Source organism: Penicillium psychrofluorescens (genome assembly GCF_964197705.1).
Source record: "Penicillium psychrofluorescens genome assembly, chromosome: 2".
Taxonomy (NCBI): domain Eukaryota; kingdom Fungi; phylum Ascomycota; class Eurotiomycetes; order Eurotiales; family Aspergillaceae; genus Penicillium; species Penicillium psychrofluorescens.
This window is the reverse complement of record NC_133440.1, coordinates 1,017,754-1,036,806: the sequence shown is the minus strand read 5'-3', so window position 1 is coordinate 1,036,806 and position 19,053 is coordinate 1,017,754. Positions and strand designations below refer to the sequence as shown.

General features: G+C 49.8%; 8 protein-coding genes across 8 annotated transcripts; 6 read left to right on the top strand and 2 right to left on the bottom strand.

Moving 5' to 3' along the window:
* Window positions 1–108: 108 nt before the first annotated feature.
* Window positions 109–1,161, top strand: PFLUO_LOCUS2606 (uncharacterized protein; the record flags this gene model as incomplete). Its single annotated transcript, XM_073779763.1, has 1 exon — window positions 109–1,161. The coding sequence occupies one exon, from the start codon at window positions 109–111 to the stop codon at window positions 1,159–1,161; it is 1,053 nt and encodes a 350-aa protein (XP_073636686.1).
* Window positions 1,162–1,964: 803 nt separating this feature from the next.
* On the top strand, window positions 1,965–4,346 carry PFLUO_LOCUS2605 (uncharacterized protein; the record flags this gene model as incomplete). Its single annotated transcript, XM_073779762.1, has 1 exon — window positions 1,965–4,346. The coding sequence occupies one exon, from the start codon at window positions 1,965–1,967 to the stop codon at window positions 4,344–4,346; it is 2,382 nt and encodes a 793-aa protein (XP_073636685.1).
* A 643-nt stretch (window positions 4,347–4,989) lies between these two features.
* Window positions 4,990–6,422, top strand: PFLUO_LOCUS2604 (uncharacterized protein; the record flags this gene model as incomplete). Its single annotated transcript, XM_073779761.1, has 2 exons — window positions 4,990–5,673; window positions 5,742–6,422. 2 exons carry the CDS (start codon window positions 4,990–4,992, stop codon window positions 6,420–6,422), a joined length of 1,365 nt encoding a protein of 454 aa, XP_073636684.1.
* A 2,289-nt stretch (window positions 6,423–8,711) lies between these two features.
* PFLUO_LOCUS2603 (uncharacterized protein) lies at window positions 8,712–9,950 on the top strand (the record flags this gene model as incomplete). Its single annotated transcript, XM_073779760.1, has 1 exon — window positions 8,712–9,950. One exon carries the CDS (start codon window positions 8,712–8,714, stop codon window positions 9,948–9,950), a length of 1,239 nt encoding a protein of 412 aa, XP_073636683.1.
* A 647-nt stretch (window positions 9,951–10,597) lies between these two features.
* Window positions 10,598–12,123, top strand: PFLUO_LOCUS2602 (uncharacterized protein; the record flags this gene model as incomplete). Its single annotated transcript, XM_073779759.1, has 3 exons — window positions 10,598–10,610; window positions 10,756–11,195; window positions 11,248–12,123. 3 exons carry the CDS (start codon window positions 10,598–10,600, stop codon window positions 12,121–12,123), a joined length of 1,329 nt encoding a protein of 442 aa, XP_073636682.1.
* Window positions 12,124–12,517: 394 nt separating this feature from the next.
* PFLUO_LOCUS2601 (uncharacterized protein) lies at window positions 12,518–13,165 on the bottom strand (the record flags this gene model as incomplete). Its single annotated transcript, XM_073779758.1, has 1 exon — window positions 12,518–13,165. The coding sequence occupies one exon, from the start codon at window positions 13,163–13,165 to the stop codon at window positions 12,518–12,520; it is 648 nt and encodes a 215-aa protein (XP_073636681.1).
* A 2,002-nt stretch (window positions 13,166–15,167) lies between these two features.
* On the top strand, window positions 15,168–16,445 carry PFLUO_LOCUS2600 (uncharacterized protein; the record flags this gene model as incomplete). The annotated part of the gene is made up of 3 exons (XM_073779757.1): window positions 15,168–15,650; window positions 15,729–15,985; window positions 16,043–16,445. 3 exons carry the CDS (start codon window positions 15,168–15,170, stop codon window positions 16,443–16,445), a joined length of 1,143 nt encoding a protein of 380 aa, XP_073636680.1.
* Window positions 16,446–16,607: 162 nt separating this feature from the next.
* Window positions 16,608–19,038, bottom strand: PFLUO_LOCUS2599 (uncharacterized protein; the record flags this gene model as incomplete). Its single annotated transcript, XM_073779756.1, has 5 exons — window positions 16,608–16,825; window positions 16,886–18,686; window positions 18,743–18,851; window positions 18,906–18,979; window positions 19,030–19,038. 5 exons carry the CDS (start codon window positions 19,036–19,038, stop codon window positions 16,608–16,610), a joined length of 2,211 nt encoding a protein of 736 aa, XP_073636679.1.
* Between the last annotated feature and the right edge of the window lie 15 nt (window positions 19,039–19,053).

Sequence of the window (19,053 nt, the reverse complement as noted above, 5' to 3'; positions counted from 1 at the left end):
GAGGACTCGCAAGGTGTGGCCTCCAGCGATGAGGTGATATCAAAGTATTTCTCTGTCGACTGTTCTCCCAACAACAACTACCCACCACCCTCACCCCCACTGTACAATATGTCTATTCCTGAAGGGACCCGCAAGATCTTGCAAGAGTTGGATCTGTCGTCGGATTTTCTGTCGTCTGATTCATCTTTGAGCGATGTCCCGAGCGATTTCGAGCCCGATTCTCCCTTGCCTCCGCCTCCAATGCTCTTCCCTGACCAATTCCCACCTCGGTATTCAACTCCCCCGCCCAGATCACCTATTAAATCCCCCACCAAAAGTGCATATTTTCTCCAATCCGCAAATGCAACTCCATCGCGAGCCAAACCGCCCAAAATCTCACCTTACTTCCCCTCGTTGTTGGGTGATCCCGAATCATGTCTTCCTTTTCCCCCGACCGATGCACCATCTTTTGGCCTTATCCAAGAACAGCTGGCACACGACCCTTTCCGACTGCTAATTGCGACCATCTTTCTCAATAGGACTCGAGGCGGAGTCGCCTTGCCGGTTCTTTTCCAAGTTTTTGAACGTTATCCAACCATCCAGGCGATGGCTGACGCTGAGCTTTCTGACTTGGTGTCGATGATACACTGTCTGGGATTTCAAAACCAGCGGGCGAAGAAATGCGTTATGCTGGCACAAACCTGGCTTTCTGCTCCTCCGGTCAACGACAAGCGGTATCGCAAGCTCCACTACCCGCGGAAATTGGATGGCCGCGATATTGGCCGCGATGAATGCGTCGACAATGACGACCCACGCGTTGCGTGGGAGATTGCACACCTGCCCGGCGTCGGCGCATATTCCCTGGATAGTTGGCGAATCTTCTGTCGTGACAAATTGCGCGACCTGGCCACGGACTGGAAGGGGACTGGTGCTACAGCGGCTGATTTTGTCCCCGAATGGAAAACTGTGCTGCCACAGGACAAGGAGCTACGCGCCTACCTGACTTGGATGTGGCTCAAGGAAGGCTGGCTTTGGGATCGCCATTCCGGCGACTTGACCCCGGCCAATGACAAGGTCCTACGGGCGGCGCAACGAGGCGGCGTGGCCCATGAAGAACATGGGAACTGGGTGTTGGAGACCTCGCCTACCAAGCCGGCGAATGGGCTACATGCCATGGAGTGAATGAAGTACGAGCTGTACAGTAGTAGAATAAGTCGAATGATACCCTGATCATATTGTATTTCAATTCTCGTTTGAATCCTGTTTAAAATCAAGTGTTGTGGCGAGAGCGCAAGCAGTCGTTGATGAAGCAGGGCCAACCACGTCACGGGGCGGGGAACCTACTGACAAGTAGCACATCTTGCTGGATCGTCTTTCTTGCTTCGTCACCGCCCACTTGCCGCATGCACACGGTCCCTGAGCACACGAGCTTATTCCTTTGTTTCATCCATTATTTGGAGTCATCCCATCGCAAGAGCTCGTCCTCGTGCTCTCGCGGAATGCCGGAATCTCTGCCCCAGCTTCCAGGGATTCGATAAGCTGCCCGCTGGTCCACCAGTGACAGCCCGCTTCCTGCCCAACCTAAGCGCCAGGCAGACGAGCATCTCGGGGAATTGGGGGGCCAAAATAGCATCCCTCCGTGGCGGTGCAACCTGCTACTCCTCTGAGGTAAATCGATCGCGACCGATGAACCCACGGGAGTCGGTCCCCGTGCTTTGCTCTCGCCGCCCTCGAGCCCGCCAGCCATGCTGCCGTTGAGAATTAACCGAGATCGCGACAGGAACGGCTACACCCGCAAATCGTCCTCAACCTCGAAAAACAAAAACAAACAGCGTTCGTCACTGGGTCGGTCTTCCCGTCCTTCAACCAAGGATCGCGCCCGCGAACCCCCCACGGCTCCCTCCTCCACTTCTTCCTCTCCCTCTTCATCTGTCACATCCACTTCGTCCTCCGATCCGGATCCTCCCCACCAACGCAGGTCCTCGATGCCGAGCGTCGAAACCGAGCGGTCTGGGACCACCTCATTTCTGAATGACTCGAGGACCAGCCTGCCATACCCGACATTCTCCAAGGCCCACAGCAAGGAGGCCGTCCGCCAGCCGGATATTCCAACACCGGACCCGACCGATCTGACCGACCGCAAAGAAAATCGAAAGACAAACGGCAACAGCCATGACCGTACCGAGAACCATGCACCTCCCAGCCCGCCGTTGACCGGCGTCGATCAGTCATCATCGCGGAAAGGCACCCCGGTTGATGAGCGGTATGAGAAAGGGACGGAGAAAGAGAAGCCAAAGACAAAAAAAGCAAGCATCCGGATCAAGACCGGTAGCAACAGATCGTCGTCAAATCTCTGGGCCAAGAAAGAGGACGCGATCAAGTCCAGCAAGACCGTGCGATCGGAGACTCCCCCGAAACCCAAAACACCCAAGGATGAGAAAGAAGCATCGCCTCGAGCGTCGCCTCGGACAACGACCCGCAAGACGTCCAGATCCAAAATTTCCGACGAGAACAAAATACCCAGAAAGTCCACCAGTCAGTCCACGATGTCCCCTTCGCGATCCAACGTTACGGTCCGCGAGACGAGCGCAGAGTCTATCGACGGAGGGTCTGATGCAACCTCCATTGCTCCCAATCAGCAGTATACAGCCCCACGCAAACCTATGACCCCGCCTGTAAAGCCCCCATCTCGCACCCAGATGCGGTCTTCCATGTCCCATCGCCACACACCGAGTGATGACTCGTTTGATTATGGACGACCCATCATGACAGGCCCTGTATATGGAGCTCCTCCGCCACCTCCCCCTCCGCCCGAAGTGCCAGTTTCTATTCCGCGGGTTGATTATCTTCTCCAGCACGGTGGTCTGGACCACAAAGTACAGAAAACACTGCTTTTGAACCCTGGTGTGGCAGATCCTTTCTCCCAGCAGCAGCCGCACACTCAAGTCGCAGCTCAGGAGCTCTTTAACCCATTCAATCGTCTGCTGGATGATTACCAAAAGGTTATGAGCAAGAATGGCTCGCTGGCGGTGGCTACAGGGTACCGATCAGTGGCTCGGCGTCTACTCGATCGTCTCGAGGCTGTCTTTGCACGCGATATCTCTTCCGAGCCCTGCCAGTGCCGAATGTGCGACAACCCAGAGACAGAAGAACGACCAGAGGGTGTAAGTTGGGGCGAGGTGCTCGAACTGGTATCTGGGCGCCGAGAACTACCGACATGGCCACCTTTCGTTATGGCACCTTCGACTGTCGAGACGGCGATGCAAGGTGACGAGCATATCCCGATGCAGAAATTGGACATTGACGTTCCGGAGGAATATCGCGAACACTACAGACGACAGTCCCAAAAGACCAAGGTGGCTGTCGATAAATGGCTTTCGGAGCAAACGGACCAAGTCAGCAGTGCGCCCAACGAGGTCGACGATGAAACTTTGACATTCGCCATGTTGACGCATCTGGAGCATCAGGAGCGTTCTCTTTTTTGCGCCTTGCTTGGTATCAACTCCTCTACTCCGGTTCCACGGTCAGATGACAAGCCCCGACTAAAGTCCTCTGCACTTGTATCCTCGGGACTAGCCATCCAACGGCTCTACCGACTTTCATCCCTCCCTCGAGACCCTGAGATAGCCATGTATATGCTAAACAATCGGAAACTGCACCACGTTTTGGCCACACTTGCCGCCATCAGCGATGACGAGTGGGAAATTCTCATCTCTGGCCGATTCGATGGATTCCTCCGTAGCGGAGCTGAAGATAGCAATCCTTCTGCCACAACTTCCGGCTCTCGCTGGAACAGCAACCGTTCCAACACCCCCTTCAGTACAGGTGGAATCTCCCGTGGTACAACTCCCAACCACATGGATGGCAGTTTCCGGCCGGCGAGCCAGCCGAACGGCGGTCCATCCTCCCCGGCTTCTTTTGGCGGCCCCATCGCCCTAGACGAGGAAACCGAGATCGCCGCGTTAGCCGAAGTCGAACGAGACATTTTCTTGGGAATGGAGGCACTGGAGGACGCATTTGAAGCTCTGCATTGCAAAGCCGAAGTCGTGCGTCGGGCTCTTCGCGAGCGTGGCGCCGGCTTGTCAGTGGCCAACCAGAGCCGCCGCGGCTCATACGTCGAGGCGCGTATGGGCACCCCCTTCTCTGCGATGGGCAATACATGGGAAAGTGGAACGGAGGATGACTTTCTCGATGATGACCGCTCCCTTGCCCCAGATGACTCGGCTAGTAACATCAGCTCGAGCCGTCGGCGCCGACCTAAGAGACGCACTGAACGACGCACCCCAGCCCCCGTAGAGGAAGAGGAGGAAGAGGAAGAGCGGTCGTATGTGAATCGTCGCGATGGACGAAATACACGGCGAAGGTAGTTTCGGGATTTATTTGAACAGCGAATAGCATGGAAATATGGTTATGGCATTGTACCGAACTGATTTCCTCACCGATGATGCATTGATACCCTCCTTCATCTGCTCTTATGTTGTTATTTCCGGGGATTGTACTCTTCATGCACAGACTGGATACCATAATAAGCGATCTTATTCCATTCCCTCAAACATCCATTATATTTAAGGGACTGCACAGTGCACGTAACAGGGTTGAGAGGCTCAACCCCGACTAAATGGGCAATGACGTTTTTCGGCCCCGAACCCACCTCATACCAACAGTCAAGTGGTGACTTCCTCCTGTCTTCCTCTCCAATAATTAGTATAGACGATTTTCGAACCCCTTTTAACTGCCTCCTCCATATAAATCCCAAGTATGCCACAGCGAGCCAGGTCGAACGACCTCAGGTCGGCCGAGCGGCTGAACGAATGGATCGCCGAGGGACAAATGACTCGCGAGCTGGTCTTCAAAAGGATCACGAAGATCTTATGCTATTCAATAAGAAACCAAAAGGGGCTAGAGAACTCTTTTCAATCTCTCGCTGTGTCCGACAACACCGGCATAGAGCATGTCACCGAAACGGCCTTCATTTCATTGCTCACCCAACTTGGAGCTATCCCGCCGTCCATGCCAGAAACCGGACCCATTCTCTACCAAATCTTCCACTATCTGTCCGGCTTCCCGCTACATTTCTGTCCCTCTCCAGCTCTGTCATTAGACGGCTGGCTTCGCGCCTTCGGGTGGTTGATCCCATGGAGAGATGGGATCTGGTACGAACAAGGGCCGGGTGCGCACTGGCGCACGCCCGCCGATGCAAGACGTGCAATCTTCCAGAGCATAGCGACAGGTCGTGAGGGCGAGAACCTCCCATATAAATCTGATGATTGGAGCAGACAGGCTCTGAGAAGGGCCTTCGAATTTCCCGAGTCGGATTCGCAGTATCGCGAATCGGCTAATCCCAACTGTGACGAAGACGGCGATGAAATGTATCATGATGTGCTGGACGTTGTTTTCACCGCACAGGTTGAGGTCCCCGTCTGGATTGAGGGAGTGCCCAGGGATGTGTTTCGCGGGCTGGCTAGGCAGTTTCATGGTCATGATCTGCATCTTCATCAGCTCACTGTACCGCCAGATACAATGCGGATAATGGTCAAGTACCTTCTGATTCAGCAGCTTGGGACTGACCTTACTGTCAGATTGATTCGCGATCATTATCTGGATGCCGTCGCTGATTGTATAGTCCGGGCTTTTGTGCAAAATTCAGATGTCGGCGTTAATTGGACGATGTTTGACGAGGCGAGTAAGAAAGCAGTATGTTTATACATAACCTCCTATATCCATTATTTGGCTGTCTGAACGGTGCTGATTGTGTATCTCAGCCAACCCTTTTCAAGCCCCTAGGGTCTCTTGCCGATTACTTTTGTGCCGGCCAATTATCAAACCCTCTGTTGAACCAAGAAGCTGCTGTACAGCTTCCCAAACTCGGAAATCTTACCAAAACCCATACACTTCTGCAGCTCAGCATCCTGCTCCAAGATCAAGATCAAATTTGGTACAAAGATTTTGAGCACTTGCTCTACGTAGGGTTCGACGACTACAATCTTCAGGCTACTTTAATTGATGCATCCGCATTTGCGACTGCAATATCGTCCAATGAGGACTCCGATCGCGTGTTGATTCTTTTTTCCGGGAGGGAGATGAAGACGGGAGAACGATATACCTTGGGAGCATTTATTCCCTGTCCATCAAAAGATGGCTCGCGCATTCAGCATGCAGAGTGGGAGGGTGCAATGGGGTGTCTGCTATTTGAGCTTAGTCCTGTGCACGATATATATTACGGGACTGTTGGCTCACCTGCGTGGACTATGGAGGGGAATGATCTTGCATTTGGAGATCCAAATAGTGGAGTGGCCCTGTTGTTGAAGAATAACTCTCGGCAGGCAACGCTTGTTCAAAAACTTGACGGGGAAGATGAGCCGATCTATGCTCCTACTGCTTGGAGAGGGAACCGGCACGTTGAATTGGAGCTCGATGGGGTTGAGATATGGATTGAGAAATGAATATCATTCTCGGCAGAGTATACTTTTATGGCAAATTTATGAGCTGCCACTTTTGATCAGGTCAAATTGCTCGTAAAAATTCTGGCAGACAACGATAGTCCAATGGGACTACTGACCGTTTAGAATCGTGTGCTTTGGGTATTTCTCGCCATTTTAAAGAGATGGCTAAATGACAGCAACCAGATTCACCTCGACCATAATAATAATGGCGCTTAGCAGGACCTGATGGGTGGGATACATTTTGCTACTGAATGTTAAATCTAGATTATTCTGTCGAGCGATGGCCAAGTTATGATCGGCGGCGCTAGACGGAGTCACCGGCAGAAAAGCGAATTGGATAGTCAGTAATCAGGTTTATCAAAAAGTCAAATTCATGGCGGATGTTCGCCTGGAATAGATAAACAATGGTTTTTCGGATCCTTGGATACACCCGACCCAACCAACGAATAATGCTTAATTCGAGTTTCGTAGCTGTCATTTGCTTTGTTTCCCGGTTGTGCAAAATCCGTTCCACGGACAGAAACCCATAAGATCGCCCCTAGTCAAAAAGAACGTGGTGCATAGTCATCAAGGGGTTATTTAAGTTATCTTGTGGGTCCTGCCTGTTTCTGATTTTCATCGAGAGTTGCTCTATTGGCCTGTAAAGTGTCCAAGGTGTACCAGATCGCTGGCACATGCCCGGGACGGTGTGCAGGTTACCGCTTCTCCAGCATCGGTTCGGCAGAAAAGGGGTCCTGGCCGGCCCGGGCGAAAGGAGTGCGTTCTCCTGTTGATAGATGATGACCAGGGATCATGATGCAAGTTCTTTCTTCATCGGGCTAATCAATACGCTCAAAAACGATCTTTTGCCGCAAACTGCAGGAACTCCGACAAAACAGCGGAGCGGATGGCCCCTGCACGGGTTTCACAACACATAGCCGCCCAGAACCTTCCCGTAATCGAGGAAGTTGAACTTTTTACGGTGGAGCGAATCTTATTCTGGACCACCGGAACGGCTCAAGGGATCGAGCCGGGCTATTGCTAAATCATCCTGTTAAGACCCATAAAACCGGCAAGATCGACATTGTTTCTCCCCATCGGCTTGGCTAAATTGGAGAAAAGAATTTGCTCTCAATAATTGGTCTTCTCGTAAACACAAGTAGTTAAATGTCGGCTACCGGTTAATTACGAACGACTTGTTTGGATTGGCCAGGTCAATCAGGGTCCCTGGTTCTTTAAGCCGCACTACGGAATTACGGCTGACCACTAGACTAAAACAATATGGATAAACGAATTCTTGAGGTGGCAAACACGAAGATTTCCCTGCCTCTGGATGCAAGTCAGACAAACATACCGGTTTACTCCGCGAATTGCATGCCATGCTGACCGGCACGAATTGACCGTTTTTCTCCACTAGTGTTCTAGAAGTCTGCCCCTGCGGCTGAAAGCAGTCTCCATTTGTCCGAGCACCCTGGCCATGACGAGAAGTAAGCGGAGAGCACGCATACAGATGCGATTGATTACCTTGACAATACACAAGCAAAATGCGAACCCTAGAAGTTCATAGTTTCTGGCCAAAAGATGGAGGGGTTTGTTCGGTTCCTGGCCGATGTTTCTCTTTCTTTGGTCCCATGGACAGATAATGGCAGTCAAGGTCACATCCGGACCTTTTGTGTATTGATTCGACACTCTAGCCAGAAAGTTCGAACATTATTCAAATGAGTCCCATAGCTGAGAGGGTCCCTGGCCGTTTAGGGTGGAGTGAATTTGAAGGTATGAAGGACTATGGAGTCCATGGCTCGATGGCGGCAGTGTGTTCAGCCTAACAGAGATAGGCCCGGGATAGCTAGCTTAAGTGAAAATTTCACTCGTGGAGGCCCGAGTCATACCATAAAGCTCTCTTATGAAAATGAGCATTGTCTGCTTTTGAGTAGATGGAGCTTAGAGTTCTTTCGGCCCACACAATACACGCCGGCACTAGTGGATTCTTCCCACCCTGTAAAGTTGGACCACAAGCCTAATAAGCCTGCTGTGCCATTTATCTGGGATCTCCGCCTCTTTGCTTTCCTCTGCTGGGATATTTCTAAGGAGAGAGTTGTCACTCATTTCGAAATACTCTGTTTCCATCACATTACCGGCCTTGATTCTCGAAATTGTCTTCTCTATTATTTTTCCCAAAGCCAGATTCACTTCTTAAAAGGAATTCGATTCTTTCCTTCTTTCACTGAAGCAATGGTGATAGTTGGTTTAATAGTCTAATAAGCAGCAAGCACGAAGCAGACCATGCGTGGATTTCTATTATTGAACATGATGCGCGGAGTCGCAGAGGAGGGGAATACATTGGTCCCGCGGCTCACTGGCGAGGTTGAGCTGGACATCGATCCTCTACCACTCGCTCAACGACAAGGACTCATTGCTGTTTCAGTCATGGCATTTCTTTCCCTTATTGCCACGGCAACTCTCCTCGTCTTCATTACCTACCGTCTGATCTTCTGGCGAAGAAAATACACCAGATACATTGGGTACAACCAATACATTATCCTCATCTATAATCTGGTTCTTGCAGATTTTCAGCAAGCATTGGGATTTTTGCTCTGTTTGAGATGGATTCTCACCGACAAAATCAAATCCGGCACCGCTGCATGCTTTCTTCAGGGGCTGTGGCTTCAAATCGGTGATCCCGGTAGTGGCGCTTTTGTCCTGGCTATCGCTTTTCACACATTTCTGCTCGTCGTCTTGGGCAAAAAGATGTCTTACAAGGTGTTTGTTTGCTTTGTTATCGGTGTCTGGGTCTTTGTGGCAATTATTGTCACAATCCCGTTGGCAATATATGGAGTCGATGTCTTCGTCCCATCGGGTGCCTGGTGCTGGATAAATGAAGATTATGAGACAGTTCGCCTGTGGACTCACTACTTTTGGATCTTCCTTGCCGAGTTTGGGACTGTTTTTCTCTACGCAGTGATGTACTTCCAGCTACGGAAGCAAATCGCACAGTCATCCATTCTCGGAAACAGTCAACTTGAGAGCCTGAAGCGTCTGCGACGAGTAGTTGGTTACATGACTATCTATCCAGTGGTCTATATTGTCCTTTCTTTGCCCTTGGCCGCTGGACGAATGGCCACCCAGAATGGCCAAACTCCGAACGTGACATTTTTTTGCTGTGCTGGTGCCATCATCACCAGCTCCGGACTGGCAGATGTCACTCTCTACACGCTTACACGTCGCAATCTTATCGGCGAATCTGAGCCGAGCGATGATCGATCTTACAACAAATTTGACAACAGCAAGGGCCGCAAAGGTGATACATACAAGACAACTATCACCGCCGACCAGAGGATGAATCGGAAGTTTGGAATCGGCGACGACGTCCTTGATCGCGATGGCTCAACGGACAACATTGTGCAACCCATCGAGATGGATGAACTCGGCAAGGTTTACCAAGAGACCACCATTGAGATCACGCGCGAAGTCGCATCCTCGTCAGAAGACGGTGGGCACTCGAGCAAGGTCTTTCCTAATCCACCATCGCGTATCGGATGGAGGAGATAATAGCTCAACGATGTTTGAGTTGCATAGTCGGTTGACTTTATTATGCCGAGAAAAGTCTAAGCTACGATCAATCGGTAGACTTTCATAATATTTCTTTAGACTTCCTTGCAAATAATGATAGCGAGTGTCCTTTTTTGAAGCTATATACTCGCCCCAAGTCGGACCTCCCGTTGTGGGCGATTACCGCACAGGTTTCTATTTTGGGGGCTTTGGGGGCTGGGGAGCAGACCGGCTGTTCTTGCCCAGTGATTATTGGCTATTAAGGCGGCCCGGGTCCGTGCAACATAATTAACCGACCTGGGCACCGTGAGCCGAGGAGATTCGAGAAAAGCGCCCGTAACAGGAACTCAGAACTATCGCCATCACAAAAGATTACAGGGGAGAAAGAAGTCTACACACTAGGTGAGTCAACGTTCTTGAACACACGTCAAATCCCATCGTTTGCTCCACAAAATTGAACAAGGATCGCCAGTATTGCGTGGAATTCACAGACCAGATCTCCCCCAGTCGCACCCATCGTGGCCCCGAATACAAGGTCTATCATAAACATCGCCTGTGCGGAACACCTTGTTCATCACTGCGGTTGTTTTTACCAAAATGGAAACCAACATGGGATTTGGAACGTATGCATCCTGCCTGGCGTTAATATGGCTATTGCAGGTAATTCTTCCTGCCTAAAACTAATGAAAGTGAAATGACCACGAACCACAATAAAAACAGTGTCTATATAGGGCCATAACCTCACCCCTGCGTCGAATCCCTGGTCCATTTTTCACTACCTTCACGCGACTACCCTTGAAATTAGCGACCATAAGCGGCCAGCAGCTTTACTACATCCATCGACTTCACCAAGAATATGGCCATATTGTGCGCATTGGTCCAGACGAAGTAGCGGTGTCCTCTTTGGCCGATTTTAAGGAGATTCACAGTGTGGGTTCGGGGTTTATCAAAGGCGAATGGTATGCACAGCTCGTGAATGGTCGGCTGGGCATCTTCTCCATGCGAGACGCAAAAATGCATGCCCAGCGTAGGAGACTTTTCGCCAAGCCCTTCTCCAAATCGGATCTCCGACGCAACTGGGAGCCTATTGTGAGGGATAAGGCTGAGTTGGCAGTTTCTCAGATCCAAAATGAACTCCAAGATCACGGCGTGAGCGACATCCTGAAATGGGCTACTCTCATGGCAACAGATGTCAGCACACATTTGATGTTTGGCGAGTCTTTTGAAATGCTGCGCGTGGGAAAGGTATGGGGCGTATGAAGTGGACAAAAGTTGTTAAGGGCTAATAAAGCGACAGAAAAATGAGTACATTCGGACCCTGGAGTCTGCTATGAAGGGGAGCGGGCTCGGCGTGGAACTTCCACTGTTGAGAACTATTGGCCGATTTATCCCATCGAAGTCATTTCAGAGGCTGTTCAGGGCAGGGCATTACCTGTCCGAATATGGAAAATTAGCAGTTATCAACGGCCGTCAGAAGCGTGATTCTACTAATAACATCTTTTCGGGTATGATTAGTGAGAGTGAAAAGAACGAGGCAACTTTGACTGATGCAGACGTGGCCTTGGAAGCCGGGAACTTGATCATGGCCGGCTCTGATACCACGGCAGTCACGCTCACATACCTAATATGGGCGGTTCTATCGCAACCAACGCTACGCTCAAAACTTGAAAGCGAGTTAGCCAACTTGAGTGACGACTACATGGATACGGATCTCGAGACACTTCCGTTACTCAATGCCATCATTATGGAGACTCTGAGATTATATGGCGCCGCCCCCGGATCTCTTCCCCGAACTGTCCCAGAGGGAGGTGTTACTTTTTCCAAATATTATCTACCATACGGGACAACTGTAACCACGCAGAGCTATACTATGCACCGTGACCCAAATATCTTTCCTAACCCTGAGGAATTTGACGCTACACGCTGGCTGCAACCGGATCACGAAGTCTCTGATGAGGTCAAAACTGCTTTCTCGCCTTTTGGTACTGGTTCTCGTGGCTGTCTTGGTAAACACCTCTCCTGGATAGAGCTGAGGCTTGCTGCAACTGAATTTTTCCGTCGGTGTGGTAACGTTCGGCTCGCACCAGGTGTGAACAAAGACTATATGAAACCCGTTCACTACTTTCTCATTGCACCTTCTGCCCATAAATGTGAAGTGGTCATGGATGTATAGGATGTGGGCCTAGGTGATTCAGACTTTGAATTTAGAGATGAAGCACAACTTCCATAAAACCAGTCAACCCATTTGGTTTGCAATTTTAATTCCCATTGTAGCTTTCAGGAAATCCAATGAGAGGCTACCAAGCAGCCCATTAAAGCTGTCTTCTTAGAACTGGAGGAAGAGCAAGACGCTCAGGCTTCCATGTCCCCAGATTCCACATCTATTCCGAGATGCCAGTAATCTGCTCTTGAACCTTTGTCGAGTCAAATCGATTCCAGCTTCTTGGCCAGCTATGCGGTGTTGCTGGTGAGTTAGAGATGTAATTTACTAGCAGGAAATGCCAGTTGCCAATCGGAAGAACAAGATATTGAGATTTATTATTAGACCCACTGCATTGTTTGTGGGTTTACCAAGGATAAGTGCCGTCCTTGTGAACAAATTTCCCGACACTGTCATCTCTCTTTCCCAGGATGATGTCCATAATCAAATTCCCAGAGACCACCGGATCGCCAGCAGCACCGCCAGCGCTGACTGCCGTTTCACTTTCTCCTCTCAATCGCGACCTCACCAACCCGGGACAGACAGCAAAAACTCGAATATTCTGCGTCGACAGCCTTTTATGCATCTGAAGTGTCATCATATTCAGGGCAGCCTTGCTCATTCGGTACTCATCCCAAAGAGAGTTGTAAAAAGGATTGGTTGGATCCGCTGCCATCCCCAGTGAGCCCAGACCGCTAGAAATTTGGATCAGATATGGTTGGCCTGATTTCAGTAGAAGGGGCACAAATGCTTCGGATACGAGCATAGCGCCGAAGACATTGATATCAAAAATAGTTTTCAGCTTATCGCGACCGCTTTCACTTGGCGATGTAGTTCCCGCATTGCTGATGAAGATATCAACATGCCCAAAGTTCCTGTCGACTTCGTCCACTGCTGCAGAAATTGAGGACTCGGATGTAACATCGAGTTGGAGCAGAGAAAGTGTTCCCTTAATGCCGCTGGCTTGGATTTCAGATAGAGCTTTCTTTCCCTTGTCGAGGTCCCGACAACCCATAACTATATGATAGTCTGCGTGGGAAGCAATGACTTGGGTTGTGGCATAACCTATCCCAGAGTTGGCACCTGCAAATATTCAGTATGAGACCAACTTCTCTCGATTCACTATGAAGACTGACCTGTAATGAGAACGATCGATTTAGACATGTTCGTCAATCGTGCAAAGTTTGTGCCAATTTGTCGTTTTAGCAATGATGAGAACAGTTAATACAATCTGCTATGATCGAGTGGTGCCGCAATCAGATATAGAAGGATCGAGATTTCGACGAGTTAGAAATAGCGTTTATAGCGCTTTATAGCCATCGCAGACAGTATAAAATTTGGCACTATTTCCTATGTCCGAGAGTGAACGAAAATTGGAGTACAGCGGGGATACTCAGATGAGTGGCAAATCCTGCCTTGCAACGGAGATAAATAATCTTATCACCGCCGTGATCTCCGTGTTGAAGAGCGCCAAGGCGACGGTAGATGTGCCAGGCTCGCCAATCACAATGTCCTTTTCATTCATTTTCCTTCAAAGGGGGCTTTATATCCTCATATTAGCATATTGATGGTGCACGGCACACATGCATGCCAAGCTTTCGATCTGCAATTCATCCAGGATCGTTCCGTGAAGCGAAAACGTTATCCCCGAACCATTGATGTGTATAGTGGATTGCATTTGCAATTTCTCCCAAAATTGATAGATTGTTCCTCGAATTATAGCATCTATCCTTGGTGTGTCCATGTGACTAGTCTCACCCCCTGAAATGCATTGAATGTCCGCCGGTACATAGTGAGAACAAAGTCCGTTCCTGTCAGGGAATTATTGCGGAAGATCTGAAGCTGAGGTATTCCTATGTTTCATCCGCTTGCTGCTGCATCATGGCCGAACTTGCCTCGGGCTGGTAATAGCCGAATATTAAGCCACAGTTGCAGTCGCAGGATTCTTGACCGCTCGGTGTCCAACAGCAAAGCTCCAACGAACCTGTGGGCCTAGCCGCATTCGAGCGGATCTGTTGCGGGGATCGGAGCTTCGGCAACAGCAAGAATGAGATCGGAGCCATGTGCTTGTTCTGTTAATGAGACACGCAGTACCACGAGGAAGACTTGGTGCGAACCACTACTAGCAAACGCAAGAAGCAGCGAAATGTGGATCATATTATGTATTGACCAGAGACAATGTGTGTCTTGTATGTCCCGGGCTGCTGCATGTTTAATCTGAGGCGGGAGCTCAACTGCACTGGACTCAGACACCACCGTCCCCATGCTATGCACGATTGCAACTATGCATTGTTACTATGCTGCATCGTCTCAGTTGCGGGGAGGAGAGAGACAAGTTACTATTGATGAATATCGGCCAATTGGCAATCCAACGTCTTATATAGCCCCACTGTAACTCCAAGCAATATCACACTAAAATGCGATCAGACTATGTAGCTGGTAAGGTTCAAGATGGCCGGATAAATAAGCCTAGGTTGCATCCCATTTTGGTATCCATCTCATAGCGCCAGGCACACGACCGACCCCTCACGATCGATGGGGCAGGTCCGCCTCGCAAGGGGCTTAGCTCGGGTTTCACTCTCACCTGGAGTTGTGGGAATATCGTGGATACTACTGCGGCACGAGCCATCCCTTGATAAATCAAGCCAGTTTGCAAGTGGCCCGACCGTAATTGGAGAAGTTCCGCCCCTGCAAGGCTGGTTCCTGAAGTGACCGACAACCACTTTTCTTCGGAATGGGCCAATTGCAGATCTGATTCCTGCATACGTGTTGTCGATCCCGCACGCCCATGTTTCGCCTGATCTTTGCATGTGGATCTGTCGGCGGGAGCTGAGCTTCGTGGCCAATCAAGGGGTTGATGCAGCAATAATGTATATTTATTTTGGCGCGTGAATTATGCGACTAGGAACTAGATGGGCTACGGTATGGACAGAGATGTAACATATAAAGGAACAGCAGCCGCGCACTCGTCGAATTCGGGGAATTGGTAGTTTCGTCGGTATAATTCTCATCTCACCATGTTCTTTTCGCCCCATGCCCTCGTGGCACCAGTACTTGGATCATTGCTACTAGCCGCCCGCGGCACCTTGGCTGATGATCCAACGCAAAGAGCCGAGGCTGCTCTCACCACCCTCCAAAACTGGTACAATTCCACGAGTGGCCTCTGGAATACCTGCGGATGGTGGAACGGTGCCAATTGTATGACGGTCATCGCAGACCTAGCTGTTGTGGATTCGTCCGTGATGAACACGGCGACCGACGTCTTCAAAAACACCTTTCAAGTCGCCCCGATATCAAATCCCAATCCTGGTTCTCAGAACACACGCATCTCCAGGCGTACGAGGCGTCCCGTATCCCATGCTACTAGCAGCAATGTTTCACAATGGCTGGACGGGGCGAACGATGACGACGGGTGGTGGGCCCTTGCATGGATTGCCGCATACGATGTCACAAACGAGCCGAGCTATCTGGAGCTAGCAGAGGGAATATTCTCGAGCCTGGTACGCATGATATTTCCCTACATGGAACTCTCAACTCCTATATAACACACTTGAAGGAATATACTAAAACGATTGCAGAGCTCAAGCTGGGGCACTAACTGCGGCAACGGCGGAATTTATTGGAGTACCACCAGCACCTACGTCAACTCCATTACAAACGAGCTCTTCTTGTCAATTGCAGCACACTTGGCCAACCGCGTGCCTGCAAACAAAGACCAATATGTTGTCTGGGCGCAAAAGCAATGGAACTGGTTTGCTGCTCAAGGCTTCATCAACGGAAATGGAACGATCAACGATGGACTTACAACCAGCTGCCAGAACAATGGCCAGACCATGTAAGTCTAGCTGAAGAATGTCATTGCAGCTCTATGGAGTCTGATATTGCTGCCCAGATGGTCATATAACCAAGGAGTTGTACTCGGCGGTCTCGTGGAGCTGAACAAGGCTGCCCCGAATAGCTCCTATCTCAACTCAGCCAACAGAATTGCGACGGCTGCTATCAAAACACTCGCTGATTCCAACATGGTCATCCATGAGTCATGTGAGCCAAGCGACTGTGAACCTAACGGCACTCAGTTCAAGGGAATATTTATCCGAAACCTGCAGATGCTACAGAGCGTGTCGCCAAACAGTCTGTACAAAAAGGTGATCGATAGCTGTGCTAACAGCATTTTTGAGAACGACCAGAACTCGCAAAACCAATTTGGTGTCGACTGGTCTGGCCCGGTCACGTCGGTTGACGCGTCTACCCACAGTTCAGCCATGGATGCACTGGTTGCCGCGATCTCTTTCTAATCCTTTCATTTCGCCAATGACTACTTGCTTTGCTGAAATTTTCAAAGTTTTCTCGTTCCGATCTGCATGCACATGTATTTGTCTTGATGTACATACTTTTTTACATTATGACATGACGGGAGCCAAAGCCTTATGGATATGACTATCTAAAACCTGACTTCTCTAATAAGCCCCGCTTCTTGGTGTCCAAGTTGGTTGCGGTGCTGGGTCTGGCCGAATGTAGCCAGATCGAATAATGGAAGTCGGCACCAGATCTAATCCTCCCAACCTTGCGCCTTGTTTGTCTTGCGCCCAGATGGTGAGTGCAATATAATTGTCGTCCTGATAGTTGAGAATCCCTTCTGGAACAGGGAAGGACGTCTGAGGGCCAATATTATTGACTACGTACGAGTCAGTAAATTTCCATAGTAGAATTGCAAATCTCTTCTCCAAGAACCTACTGTATTTCCCAAATTGGTAGCCATTGACAAAGAGCTGACATCGATAGTTGCGACCAATATCATAAGCGTCGACATTGTCGACGGAAGAGCCATTAAAAGTGAAGCTCATAGGTACATCCCATCCGTTTGGAATGTCAAGGCGAAATCTTGTCGTGTAAAATCCGACTCCAGCCTGTGAAACGCCGGCCGTTATGGGATTCGAAGATTTCCAATCTTCATCCGGGGGCTTTGGATAGTGGTAGCCTTGCCTTTCCGCATACATGGCACCTTCATTGAGTGGACCACGGACTAGGTCTTTATATTGCTCGCCCCCAAGATTACCCGCCAGCCTCCAAGAGAGATCAGATTGATTATGGCCAGACAAGCCATAATTCAAGATACCCTTGGGAAATTTTATCACATCAGTTCCCGGAGCTTCTTCGTCCTGGCCCATGTTGTCGATCAGGATTGACAGAACATATGAATTATCGACAGATAGGGTCTCCGGGATGGATAAATTGTGCACAATGGTTTGATAAGATGCAGACCCAGTCCATGAACCCAGAAACGTATTGTCCAGCCAAACGGAATGCCCAAACCCCGTACCGCCAGACACATTCAACCAGAGGCCAGATTCATGTCCATTGGCAATAAAATGGCCACGGTAGATCATAGAACCTGTGTGATATCCATAATCCATAGCATATAAATTCATGGGTGTACTCAGCTCTCGTGGATTGTGGGTCCAATTTTTGGTGCAGGCTGTCCAGGCTGAATCGTCGTACGACGCCTGAATCTCAGGCAAGGAGTTAATATACTTCCAGTTCAGGCTTGAGAGCTTGGGAACTTCAATAATGGGGGGTTGAAAGGGAATATTCCCTGACAGTTTTCCAATGTCGGTTTTTGAGACTACAAGCCTTTCACCGTTGAAAATAATTCCGTTCAAACTCTTTGCCGGAGTTGAGATAACTTCGACCTCCGTGGTTGCATTGACATCACCTGAAAGCTTGAGATGCTCATCTACCAGCTCTGCAGTGCGAAGAAGATAACCAGCCTTCAAAACAGCTAGACCCTTGGATGGGGATGAGAAATTCCCGATCGGTGCTGGACCTGGCAACTCCAGAACCCAGTAGTTGTAGGCGTCATTCCGCCACAGGAGCAGTATCTCAAGATCAGCTAGTCGGATGACACGACGCTCTGATGTGACCTGCCATTGTACTATCCATGCAGGCCCCCTTTTATCGATTGTGACGTCGTCTCCTTCGACCAATATCGGTTTCTCAAGGTGACCTGAGAGAGCAAACTCATGTAGTTCATCTGCACCACCGTAGAGAATCAGGACACGTGCGGGTCCAAAACCGCGAGCCCACGTGAATATTTCTGCAGAGGAATAGATCAAATTGATGCCGTCCAAATCGTAATCGGTGACGTGGAACTTCGAATCCCGGCCGTTAAGCGATAGGCTCCCTCCGAGCTGAGGAATCGTCACGTTTCCGATGCTGATCGGGACTGTGATATTATACTGGGTATTGTTGGCAGAGCTGAAATCAGCATGTCGGATCACATAGAAGTTCGTCTCCGTATTATTTCCGTTGAGTGGAGTTACCGCGATCGTGTCTGGAACGCCGTAGGATCCGTTGACTCCAAGGGCAGGTGTTGCCGTCAAATAGGCCGAAGAAACTTTGAGAAAATTGGCTTCCAACTTTTCCTCGCTGTATTTCTCGCGCCAAACGGCTCTTTCTTCAGTCAAAGCTGCACCGTAATCGTAGGATGTGTAGCCGTTCATGTATCCAAGATTGCCCCAGTTGGTGCCACCATAAGTCTAGTTCCCCGCGTGAGATTCATCAGTCTCTCAATCATTGGATTGTTTTAGCTTACCATATATATGTTGAAGATCTTCACACCAAACCCGTAATTGTTTTTGTACACGACCCGGACAGCCTCTTCGTTGATCAACTCACCACACATTTCCTCGGCCACTCCACCCCTGCAACATCATCAGCGAGGAAGTTTCTAAGACGTGACCTACTGGTTTGCATACCATCCCTCTCCTGATCCGCCCTGAAACTCGGCAATCGTGAATGGGGTGCTTGGGCTCTCTTCCTGGTGGATTATCTGCCAAGTATGGGGAAACTCGTACGTCGGCCAGACACTGGGATTTGCACCTTATTCATTGAGTTCAGTCTTTG